The sequence below is a fragment of the Teleopsis dalmanni genome, chromosome 2, assembly GCF_002237135.1.
Source record: "Teleopsis dalmanni isolate 2A chromosome 2, ASM223713v2, whole genome shotgun sequence".
In the NCBI taxonomy this organism is placed as follows: Eukaryota; Metazoa; Arthropoda; class Insecta; order Diptera; family Diopsidae; genus Teleopsis; species Teleopsis dalmanni.
Window position 1 is genome coordinate 86,976,262 of NC_051847.1, and position 13,417 is coordinate 86,989,678.

Below are 13,417 nucleotides of genomic sequence, written 5' to 3' on the forward strand. Positions count from 1 at the left end.
ATAATTTTTATAAATTATATTTTTTCTTGATTTATATTTGTATTTTGTGTACATTTTGTGTACATAATATCCGGAATTTTTATTCAAGCTCGGGCGCAAAATTCAACTGACTCTGTTGCTTTAATCCTGCCCTACACTCAAGAAATAAAAACAGGCTAAATTATTAAAAAAAACATACGACAATTTATAATCGATCAACATTTATTTTGTCATCTTTAAAATAGCCGTTGAACTATGCCTGCGATTCATCCCATTATCCTTCCTTAGGGAGGGAATTCAATCATAGGCTCCTTGATATAAAATCTTCAAATGCTCTATATATTTTTCAGTCAGAGAAGTAAGGTGCTTGGTCGATCGCATTCGTTGCGTTTTTTGCCAAAACGCAAAAATGTTTACATTTCGTTTAAGCACGTTTTGCAAATTAAACCGTCTGGATATTTTTTACACCGAATATATTTAAATTATTAAAAATAAAAATTATAAATAATAAATGAGATAACGATAATAATAATGATATGATACGGATATATATAGGTACGAAAATGCGGGTATATATAGGCAATTTCTCTTTAAAAAAATATCGATGAAAGTGCTAAGTGAACACTAGACGCTTTGTCATGCATTTGGCCATTAACATAAGTACTAAAAACAGTACAAATTCCATAATACGGAATGATTAATATAGATTAATATATATATATATAAATAAACCACAATTTCTTGATGCAGTTGTAATCATTAGTACAACTATTATCAAAATGATTATTATAATAGTTGATGGGTTTCTTACACCAATAGCTTTTGTGAATTGGAATAATATTGCATAAGAGAACAATATAAGATTTATTTATATATGATTTAGTGAAGCACGTAGTAAAAAACAAATAAAATATATCACATAATATTTGCTTGTATCTATAACAACTGCAAATTTTAATATAACAATAGTGTAGTCTCACTAATTATTGTGCAATTTTCTAGTCCAATTTATTAGCAATAAATTTCACTTATTAGTCATTTTTGTCTAATAAAAGATGAGTTCATTTCCAATAGAAAAAAAATTAAATATATTTATTGTATTTTTGAGTTAATTTTGAGCTGCTCATTCAGCTGTTTCAGATTTTGCCAAATATCTATCATCAGTGATCTTTAAAAATATTTTTGTTTTGATTACGTATATATAATGTTAGACTGTAAGTGCATTAATTATTTAGACACAATGAATAATATATAAATATAGTATACAAATAGGAATATAAATAAAACAAAAAAATTATGATTAACTACTATATATATATAAATCAAAGGTTCCATTTTATTTGTTTAAGCTTAATTTAGTTTAAAAAATGTATATTTTAGTTTAAAATTATATCACAAAAATTAATATTGAAAATTTAAACTGTGGTGAGAATCAACAAAGTAGGCTAAAATTGTCAGATTCTCTGATATTTAAAAATATTTTATTTAAAAATATTTATTCAGATTTTTTCAGTCAGTTGGTCAGTCAGTCAATTAGTTAGTGTTTCTAAAGTTGTATGAAAAATAATAAAAGTTTGTGTTACAATAAATACTGTTTTTTATTAATAAAAGCTATTTGGTTATTGTAATCACAACATTGGTGACCCCGACACAAAAAGGAGTTGTAAGTTATTATCAAGCCCAACATTAGCAAGCAAGATGACTAACCGTGAGGAAGAAGATTTTTTTCCGGCAGAAGGAGAAAGTCGCACTGACAAGGAGGTATACCGGGTTTCAGTTAAGCCGATGATGTTTTCAAGAGAGCATCCGGACCTTTTTTTTCTGCAAATGGAAGCACAGTTCAGGAATGCGGGAATAACGAAAGATGATACAATGTTCGACCATGTAGTAGCAAGTTTAGAGCCGAAATACCTGGAGTGCATAGTTGATGTGATTCGAGATCCACCGAAGGTGTTGAAATATGAGACGTTGAAGAAACGGTTAATTTATGAATTCACAGAATCGGAGCACAAAAGGCTGCGTAAGTTGCTGACAGAATTGGAGCTAGGTGACATGAAACCAACTCAATTGCTGAAGAAAATGAAGGAGATGGCCGGCAATTCAATGAATGATGATGTACTAAAGTCATTGTGGTTACAGCGACTGCCAGTGGGAGTTAGAACAATCGTAGCTGCAGTGGAAGGTGATTCTGCACAGTGGGCCAAAGTGGCTGATAAGGTATTTGAGGTACAGGAAACAGAAACGGTTTGTGTAGTACAAAGGAATGAACCGAAGGAGATGAGGAAGGAAATTGACGAGTTGAAAGTCATGATAAATAATTTGGTCATTCAGTTGGGCAAAAGAGGAAGAAGCAATGACAGAGATCGTGGAAAAGGGCGATCATCAAGTGCTAGAAGAGATAATATCTGTTTTTATCATCGGCGGTTCAAGGAGAGGTCCACAAAATGTGTTCAGCCTTGCCAGTACAAACCACCGCAAAACTCAGCGGAAAACTAAACACCACTTCACGTCTGACGGCGAGTGAAGTGGCAGAGGGTAAAGCATGCCGTTTGTTCTTCAAAGATAAAAAAACAGGTATAAATTATCTAATAGACACAGGCGCGGAAGTTTCAATTTTGCCAAAGAGAATGTAGCCTGAAAATGAAGCCACGCAATATTATTTATACGCAGCAAACGGAGCGAAAATTAGCACGTATGGAACGAAATTAGTGCAAGTCAATTTGGGGTTGCGCAGACAGTTCCTGTGGGAGTTCCTAGTGGCGAAGGTAAATCACCCAATAATAGGGGCGGATTTTTTGAATAATTTTGGTTTGATAGTTGACCTGAAGAACAGGAGAATTTTAGATGGCATTACAGGCCTCCAGGTAATGGGTTCGAAGAGAGAGATGCACTGCGTGAAGCTAAGCACAATTGATGCGACTAGCCCGGTACATAACATTCTGCGGGATTATAAAGAGATAACGGAACCGGCTACTAGTAATAAGGTGGCCACGAAGGTTACGCTAGTAGAGCATCAAATTGTTACCAAGGGACAGCCAGTGTATGCAAAACCTCGGCGGTTAAATCCTGAAAAATTTGAAATTGCGAGAAAGGAATTTGAATTTATGACGAAACAAGGTATTTGTAGACCAAGTAACAGCAATTGGGCAAGTCCGTTGCATTTAGTGGCGAAAAAGGATGGTAAGTGGAGACCGTGTGGTGACTATAGGAAGCTTAATTCAATAACACTACCAGACCGGTATCCAATACCCCATATACATGATTTTACTCGCATATTGTACAATAAGAAAATTTTCTCAACCATTGACTTGGAAAAGGCCTACAATCAAATTCCGATTGCTGAGGAGGATCGACCTAAAACGGCGATAATAACCCCGTTCGGCTTATATGAGTTTAACATGATGACTTTTGGTTTATGCAATGCTGCGCAAACTTTCCAAAGGTTTATGAATGATGTCCTAAAGAATCTGAGTTATGTGGTAACGTACATAGATGATATATGTATAGCATCAGCTGATGAAAAGGAACACGAAATACATTTAAGAGAAGTGTTCAAACGATTAAGTGATCATGGTCTGAGAATCAATCTGGGAAAGTGTGTGTTTTTTATGAAAGAAGTTACCTTCCTGGGTCATGTGATAAATGGGGATGGAATTAGACCTATAGCTGAAAAGGTAGAAGCGATAAGAAATTTTAAAAAACCGAAGGAAGTACGAGAGTTAAGAAGGTTCATTGCTTCAATTAATTTTTACAGGCGTTTCCTCCCGAATGCCGCAAAGAATCATGGCATCCTGCACGCGCTATTAAAAGGAAATAAGAAAAATGATAGATCTCTGATTGATTGGACAGCAGAGGCCGAGAAAATATTTGAAGTGTGTAAGAATAATCTGGCGAATGCTGCAATGCTAGCACACCCGGCTCCGAATGCGAAACTGGTGCTAAATGTGGATGCTAGCAATGTTGCAGTAGGAGCAGTGTTGCAACAGCTTATAGATGGACAGATGCAACCGCTGGGATTCTATTCCAAAAGGCTGACAGAGACTCAAAAAAGATATAGTACTTATGACCGCGAGCTACTTGCTATATATATGGCGGTCAAGTATTTCAGGTACATGATTGAGGGCAGGAATTGCACTGTGCTAACGGATCATAAACCGATTACATTTGCTTTCTTACAAAGATCTGAAAAAGCATCAGAACGCCAGTTACGCCATTTAGATTTTATCGGGCAGCTGACAACAGATATTCAGCATATAGCAGGCAGCAAAAATACGGTCGCAGATGCTTTATCTCGAGTCGAAAGTGTAGTGGCTGGAGTTAGACGATCACTAGACTATGATAAGTTGGCAGAAGCTCAGAAAGTTGACCAAGAGATGAACGAGTTGATAAGAAACTGTACAGCGTCATCTCTGGAGCTCAAGTTGGTAGAGTTAATTACAGAGGGTGTTTCTGTGTATTGTGATGTATCCGGAAAGAAACCGAGACCGTTTATTACAAAGTCCTTCCGAGCGCAAGTGTTCGAAATGTTACACAATTTAGCTCATCCTGGTAGAAAAGCAACTATAAAACTAATAAGTTCTCGTTTTTGTTGGCCTAAAATGAAGACTGAAATAAGTCAAATGGTGAAAACATGCATGGCATGCCAAAAGTCAAAAATCCAGCGGCACAACAGGACTGTGTTGCAGGATTTCAACGCTCCTGATCAACGTTTTGAGCATGTTCATATTGATATCGTGGGACCTTTGCCCTATAGTAATGGTATGCGGTATTGCCTGACATGCATTGACCGGTTTTCAAGGTGGCCGGTGGTGGTACCATTGGCGGAGATTACGGCAGAATGTGTGGCTGAGGCTTTAATTAAGGATTGGATAGCGCATTATGGTGTGCCGAAAAGGATTACGACAGACCAGGGACGACAATTTGAATCCAAGCTTTTCGATGAGCTAGCCAAAATTTTGGGGTGTGAAAGGCATCGAACTACAGCATATCATCCACAGTCAAATGGACTTGTCGAACGTTTTCATCGCACGCTAAAGTCTGCACTGAAGTGTAAATCAAGTGTTGAATGGACAAGGGCCTTGCCAATTGTTGTGATGGGATTAAGAGCGGCATTTAAAGAAGATTTGCAAGCGACACCGTCGGAATTAATTTATGGGGTAAATATACGTTTACCAGGAGAGGTGTTTGATGGTGATTTAAAGCAAGTATCGCAAACAGAGTTTGTTAAGAAGTTAAGGGAAACTATGAGCGAACTGAAGCCATTGCAAACATCGCGTCATATGACGGAAAAGCCATTCGTATTTAAAGATTTGAAAAGCAGTACGCACGTATTCTTACGTGATGACGCTGTGCGGCCACCACTGAAACAGCCGTATGAGGGCCCATATGAAATTTTATGTCGTGGTGAGAAAACTCTAACAATAAGGGCAAGAGGACGCACGATGAACGTCAGCATGGATCGAGTGAAACCAGCATATTTTGCAAATGAAGCTGATGAAGGTTGTTGCCAAGATAGTGTCAAGGTGTTAGATGATGACAGTAACAAGCAGATAGCACCGAAGGTGACTCGAGTGGGTAGAATAGTGCGTTTTCCATTGAGGCTTATGAGGTAGTAATAATGTGTAATACGGATAGAATTTGTCGTGATGCAGCCGTCAAATTCTAGAAGGGGCTGTGTGGTGAGAATCAACAAAGTAGGCTAAAATTGTCAGATTCTCTGATATTTAAAAATATTTTATTTAAAAATATTTATTCAGATTTTTTCAGTCAGTTGGTCAGTCAGTCAATTAGTTAGTGTTTCTAAAGTTGTATGAAAAATAATAAAAGTTTGTGTTACAATAAATACTGTTTTTTATTAATAAAAGCTATTTGGTTATTGTAATCACAACAAAACTATATCATTTTCTTAATTTGTAAGAATCCATAATTGTATATTAGCTTACATATTAGATATATTACATATATATAATATTTTTACTTTTCTATCATTTTTTACTTTCAGTAAAGACTTCTTCTTTTGCCATCACCTTTTAGTTTTGCTTTAACCTTTTCTTCGTCATTTTCTTCTCCTAGTAGAGCATAAAGTCTCCATCAATTCTTAAAACGAATATCAATTTTAGATACACGGCTGGTATTATGTCAGGAATATTTTCCTTCTCTTAATTATTATTTATTAATGGTTCTGCTTCAAGTTTTAGGTTATTAATTGCCATTCTTTTCTTATACTAAAACAGAAAATCCCCACCAATTTTTAATATAGATCTTTATAGATTTTTGATGCACGGCTTATATTACTTCAAAAATAATTAGCTTCTCTCTATTAGCTAAGAGGATAGCGAAACCTCTGTGCTGCTCCAAGTTTTAGCTTACTATATGTCATTCCCTTCTCCTACTTGAGCATCTCTGATATTTGACTTGATCTCTATTAGCTAAGAGGATAGCTAAACCTCTGTGCTGCTCCAAGTTTCAGCTTACTATCTGTCATTCTCTTCTCCTAATTGAGAATCGCATTTTTTATATCGATATCTGATATTTGACTTGATCAATATTATTTAAAAATAGTTTACTCTTCCTAGTTGTTCTGCTCCGAGCTTTTAACTTTCTATTCTAATCAAAGCTTACATTGTGTTTTGCATCTTAATATCTGATGCCTGATATTTCAATTATGTCTCCGAAGTTTGTGATTAACCCAGCGCCATTTACGTATAGAGATTTCCATAGGAGCATATAATTGATTATACTCAACAAATTGGTATTTCTTTTTTATATATAATAATATACGAAAGAAATATCAGTAAAATTTTTCTTATTTTATCTTTATACAACAAAAATATAGCAGAAAACATGAGTAATGTAGTTAGCGGTTCAAACGCATATTTTCCTTAAAAGTGATGTATTGCGAAAATAAATAATTTTTTTTTAATATGTAAGGGCACCAAAAGCGATAATAGAATGATGTAAATAACTCCGGACTTCGATCCGAACATTTTTTGACGGTTTTAGATTTCGTTCTCTCAAAAATATCGATTTTTTCAGTTTTCAATTAAGTTCCATCTATATTTTTTTTTTTATTTGTATTAAAATTAATTTTTTTGTGATGTGTGAAAACATTTTATTCATTCTTTTGAAATAACATCGTTAACGAATTTATTTAACAAATATAGTAAATCTATATATTAATATATACATCAATTTTTGTTCAATAAACTTTTAGTGACTGAAGAGAAATGCATTCGAATGAATAGGTATCGAACTGTACGGTGTTCAACCAAAATAGACTGATATGTTTTTTCCGGTATGATTCTAGTTTTTGTCCCGGCAAAAGCATGGGTCTGTATTAGTCTTTAGTTTATGTTTCATTTCCATATGTCCTGGAAAAAAAAAAAATTCAGTATACTATATTTCGTATCTAGTTCTTTATATATTAATGGATCCAGTATTTATAATTTGAAACTACTCATAAAAGATATCGCCACAATCCATCGTACTTACCATGATCCGTGTATATCTTCTTATTTCAAGAAAGATATTTTTAGTCAATTAAGATATTAAATAAATATTTACTAAAGGAGTTGAAGACTATATCCCATGCAGCATTTGTAAAGATCTCACATAGTTTTATTGCATTCTATTGAATCTCCTTTGAAAGCGACAAGATAATCCTTGATTGATTGATGATTCTTCAGTGTTTTATTTTATAAATATTAAATTAACTGATTTCGTAAAAAATATAGAATATGTACTTATTATGTTATATATGAAAATATATCACAGTTCAACATAAGTGAACGGTGTTTTTATGTTGAATTGGTAAATTTTAAGTGAAATTATTATTCCATTAGAAAGGAAGCATAGCTTTAAATAAATTTTTTTTTATGTAAAAAAAAATAAATAAATTTTGTTGATATTCGCAAAATATTTTGCTAATATTTTTAATTCTATTTTTGTTTGTTTTCTTGTGTTTATTTATAAATAATTAATGTTTTTCAGAATTTTACATTATTACGTTCTGTAAAGAGCGAAGCGTAGAAATAGAATTTTTTTGCTCATTATAGATTTTGCTTAGGTTATAAAAGATATAAATTATTTGTACTTTTATGTAATTTCCCATAATTTTAAGTGATTTAAAAATATATGAAACTGAGCAAATTTAATTATTGAGAAGTGGAATTTTTAGAATGTCTGCTGCAGTTTATTTCGAAATTTCATATAAGAGCCAAGCACTGCTAATTTCAGTACACTTTTAGAGAATACTTCGAAGCTGAATCATTGAATCGATTTCAAGTTCTTGAGTTCGAATAAAAAAAAATAAATTATATAAACTTGGTATCAAGTGTTAATTATTAAAATGTTATTTCCAAAAATTCGTTGTGTAAATTAAATTAAAATATTAAACAGTGTAAAGTTTTTAAAAGAAGGCCTGGCCTGTCTGGTTTTTATGTGCCAAACTTATAATCAAAACTTTTAAAGTATATCACGTTAAGAAAAAAAATTTTAATACGTAAAAGTTGCCAAAATTAAATTAACACTTCTTAACTTAAAATAAAAATAAAAATAAAATAATCGAGGTTTAAAAAAAATCCCAACTTATAAATTTTGACTATAAAATCGAAAATCTTAAATACGCGCGTGCAGTCAGTAACTTGTGAAGCATTTGGAAGTTATCAACCGGAATTTTAAATAAATTTATTTAAAAAATAATTCCAATAAAGAGAATTTATTTATATAATTTTTAAATAAAATGGAAAAAATTGTTGAAAATAATTTAAATTTAATTTCTGATAAGACAAATAAACTAGTAGTTAACACTAATAATATAAATAATAATATAAATGGTTGGATCGAAAAGGACACTTTACTACTAAATGGTATTATAAATCAAAAAGTTTCAGATGATTTGACAACAAAATCAAGTGAAAGTTCAAGTGCAGATCTTAAAGTGGAAAATAATGAATCTTCCGACACTAAAAAAACTGATACTGTGAAAAAAAATAATTTCCCAACGGATGGACTGGATGCGACTATACTCAATGAAATGGTACAGGGATTTTCTACAAAAGCCCACAAATCGACATTTGTCAATATAATAACAAAATATATAAGGTAATTCGAAATATGTTTAAAGATATTAAAAAACTTTTAAAGAAAACATTAAAAATACAACAAAACGTTATAATACTTATGAAGAGTGTGTTTATAAATAATATGAATTTATTACTCATTACATAAAACTTTAAAAAAAAAAAATAGCATGAACATAATGTCAATTATAGTATTAATTAGAAATGAAATTAATGCACACGTACTCATATATGATACAATATAATAAAAATAAATAAATAATAATAAATAAATAATATTACGAAAAATAATTTTTATATAAAATCATTATTGTTTATTATATAAAACTGTGAACTAAATAGCATGATATAAAGTTAATGATACTATGATTTAAAAAAAACTATTATATTATATATATTCAATACCATAATAAATACCATAATTATTATACTAAAAATATTGTTACTAAAAATAATTTCCATATAAAGTTATAATTAATTATTTCATAAAAATGATCAATTAATTAGCATGAATATAATGCTAGTGATACTATGAATGAAAAATAAGATTAATATGTTATATATATATATGATACAACACCCTAATAAATATCATAATTATTATAGTGAAAATAATGTTACTAAAAATAATTTCGATATAAAGTTATAATTAATAATTCAATAAAAATGATCAACTAAGTAGCATGAATATAATGTTAATGATATTATGATTTGAAAATTTATTTTAATATATGCATTTATAATACAATATATTAAAATTAATGCATACTATAATTATTTTCCTATTAATGATTATATTAAAAATAATTTTCAGTGTTTAAAAATCTTTACTAACGGAATGATAAATAATTTTATAAAATTATTATAAAATATATTATATTATATTATATATATTATTATATTATATTATATATATTATTGTATTATATCATATTATTATTTTATATATATTATTATTATTATTGTATATATTACAATATTTCGTCATATAGAAAAAGTTCTTCATCATTAAATGCTATTCAGAAAATAATTTACTATATGAAATGAGTCAAGAAAATAAATTAAAAAAAAATTTAATTTAAAGTTCACTGCTTTACGTTTATTACTCGTCATAATTTTTTTATATCGATTTACTAGCAAATGATAAGATAATTAATAAATTCATTCATGATGTCCACAATCGTAATTTACAACTCAATATTAAAGCATTTTCATCACGAGCTCACATTTTCGTAATCTGTGAATATTATTACGTTTACTACGTCAAGTCAATAACTCATTTCCCTAATGGAAAATTATATGGAGACACTTTTTTAATAGGTTCCCATAATATTAAAAAAAACCCAACAAAATTTACGTTTAATTTAATTTATGTTTATGACGGTTATATTTTGTAAGCTATTTATATCCTTTTACCCTCTTATCAAGCTACCTATTTTTGCTACTTGGCAGTTGTGGAAAAGTATTAGATAATATAGTACTAAAATGTGTAGTAATATGAAATCCATTAATTTTGCACAATTCCTCTCCTATTACCCAAAGCTGGCCGATTATGAGTGATTGCTAAATTGCTTTCTTCAGACGGTCCAATTGTTGACAGTACAGTTTCGAGTTCAGAGTTTTTCATTAAGAAACAGTTCACAGTAGACAATCCCACCAAAACCTTTTTGGACGTCAATCCTAGCTTGGCCACCATTTCATTCGGCTCACTGTTATTCAACCGCGACCCTTTTCGCTGGACATTGTTGTAAATGATCCATTTTTCATCACCAGTCACCAATCGTTTCAGAATATCGGAACCTGCTGTTGCGATTCAGCAGGCTGCAGCGATTTGGTAACGAAAATTCGGTCCATGAGGTTTTTTTTGTTAACTCGTGTGGTACCCAGACATCGAGCTTCTTTTTGTATCCGCCTTCAAATGGTTCAAACGGTCTCTTGTGTAATCTTTAGCTCTTGGCCAATCGACACAATGCATAACTGACTTGAACTCGGACTAGACAATTTCAATGATTAAATTTTTAGTAGGTAGGTTGGATGGCGACTTTGGTTCCAAAAAGCTCACTTGAGCTCAAATAATGGCGAATTGTAAAAAACTTTCAGCATTTTTTAAAGATATCTAAAGTTCATGCGTACAGGAACATTTCATAGCATTATAACTAATTTGATATAATACGGAGCTTCGAAGGAGTGTTTTGCTTCTAAATAGAAATGATTTATGTCTTTTGACTCTTCTAAAAATCTTTTAAATGGGTGGGTTGCATGTATAGTTTGAGTCGAATATTTTATTCTAGCGTACTAGTTTGCTCTTCAATATAAAGGATCGAATATACTCTAGTCTTCTTTTGTCTATATTTTAAAGTAGTTTTAAATGATAGACCAAAAATTACTAATCGCAGCTGTTGTATAATATAACCTAGTTTAATATAATTTTGTGGAAGGCAGTTTAAACGACAAGTCTAATTAAGTTTTTCAAATGAAATGAAATAACTTTCATTTTTGATGTACAAAAGTTTCTTGTTGCGTTTAAAGAAGTTATTTTTAAGACTTTTATAGGAACATAAAGTTTTGCTTTTTAGGACTATTCTAGGAGCCTAAAGTTGCACTGATCATAATCATATATTATGTTATAGATTTTTCATATTTAATTATTTTTTTCTTTTAATTTTAACTATTTTATGTTAACTAGCGAAGAGTGACGCGGTTATGATGAAAAGAAACTACAGTCAAATTTCCATAACTCGAAGTCCAATTTTGCAAAGAAAAGGTTCGATTTATGGAGACTTCGAGTTAAAGAATTTTCTAATTTTTTTTTTTATTTTTGAAAAAAACTAGAATTACATTTTAAGATATTTATTTATTTGCAATCAAATACATCACAAAAGTTATAGTAAAGTAAAATATTCAGAAATCAGGGTTTGGCATATTAATTTTTTTTCGTATTTTCAGTAAAAAAAGGTTCCAATTTATTCCAAACCTTATAGTGATCATCAGTTGGAGTATCATTTGTTTGTAAATAAAAATACAAAATTTTGAATGAGTTTTCTACTCCATTCTTGGAAAGCTAATGAACAATTTCATCCACCTCATCATTACTTTCCAAATTTCATTGTCAAGCTCAATATAAGTTATCAAGTCAAGCTCATTGGAAGTTATTTTATTTACTTTAAACCACGCTGCCAGCGACTGGCATTTGCACAAAGAAGCAAAATAAGAAAGAAAAAAATTAAACATTTGGTTTGGAAAAAGGGACTTTCCCTAATACCAAAATGGATTCATACTTAAAACAAAAATTCGACTTATAGAATGCACTTTCCTTATATTTCGATCGTTACGGGAAAAATTTTTTGTTCGAGTTAGAGCGAAATTCGAGTTATAGAAGTTCGAGTTATGGAAGCAGAATTGTATGTAATTTGATCTCTAAAACCTTGGTGCACTGTTTTTGGTTCGAGTTATAGAAGTTCGAGTTATGGAAGTTTGTCTGTATTTAAAATTTAGACGGATTCGAATAGCAAAAAAGACAAGGACAAAAATTTTAACCATTTTGTTTTATTTCTGCAATTTTAAAACAATTCTATTAGAAATATTATCTTTAATACAGTATCTCTTTTATTTAATCTTTTGCTTAAACAAAGTTGCGTTATAAAATATATATAAAATAAATATAAAATATACATAATATATATATAACATATAAATATAAATAAAGTATATATAAAATATATGCAATGTAGACTATACATTTATATAATCCCCTTAGAGTCTTTAAGAATATAACAGACTTGTGAACGCTTTTGTCTTTTTGAAAATATAAATTCTGTTAATAAATTTATATTTTTTGGAGAGTTCATTGTGTGTTGTATCAGTGTCTTCAGTATTTCAGTATCTGCAACAGCTTATAACAGATGCTTTTTAATGTCAAGGAAATTTAACAAAAATAAAACTCGGTTTCACACTTTTAATATTTTCAGTTACTTTAACAAAGCGAAATGTTTTAATTTCCAATTTGCTATTTTCTACTTAGATAATTTTGAATAAACAATAATTGTGTCTTCTATTATGTGGGCACGTATAAATAAAAGGGGTTAATCAATTATTTTTTATTGGCGTATTAACATGATTTGGAAATTAGCACCTTCGGCGCTGAAAGCGCTTTTTTATAAAATTTAAACAAAAATTTTATTAAAAAGCGTTAATTCTCGTGATCTCCATTGGCTATTGCTATCTTGGAGTACTGCTACTTTGGATTTTAGACTGAGGGGCGGGAATTGTGTAGACATTTACAATATTTTTTGTATATAAATTAACAAACTCAACGTTATTTTGCTTCATTAGTTTAGTTGAACTTGACCGATTAACAG

General features: G+C 30.6%; 2 protein-coding genes across 6 annotated transcripts in view; both read left to right on the forward strand.

Moving 5' to 3' along the window:
- Window positions 1-13,417, forward strand: part of LOC119683666 — a 323,964-nt gene that overhangs the window by 136,702 nt on the left and 173,845 nt on the right. The gene's annotated exons all lie outside the window — the stretch shown is intronic.
- The window catches only part of LOC119683665 (glutaminase kidney isoform, mitochondrial), a 41,393-nt gene that overhangs the window by 17,412 nt on the left and 10,564 nt on the right, over window positions 1-13,417 (forward strand). The window contains exon 1 of one of the 4 annotated variants that reach the window (XM_038097469.1): window positions 8,904-9,081. The exons of the other annotated variants lie outside the window; for them this stretch is intronic. Within the exon in view, the coding sequence (XP_037953397.1) occupies window positions 9,014-9,081 (68 nt within the window). The 5' untranslated portion in view covers window positions 8,904-9,013. Of the gene's footprint in view, window positions 1-8,903; window positions 9,082-13,417 lie in introns of those variants that run through there. 4 annotated transcript variants of the gene reach the window in all.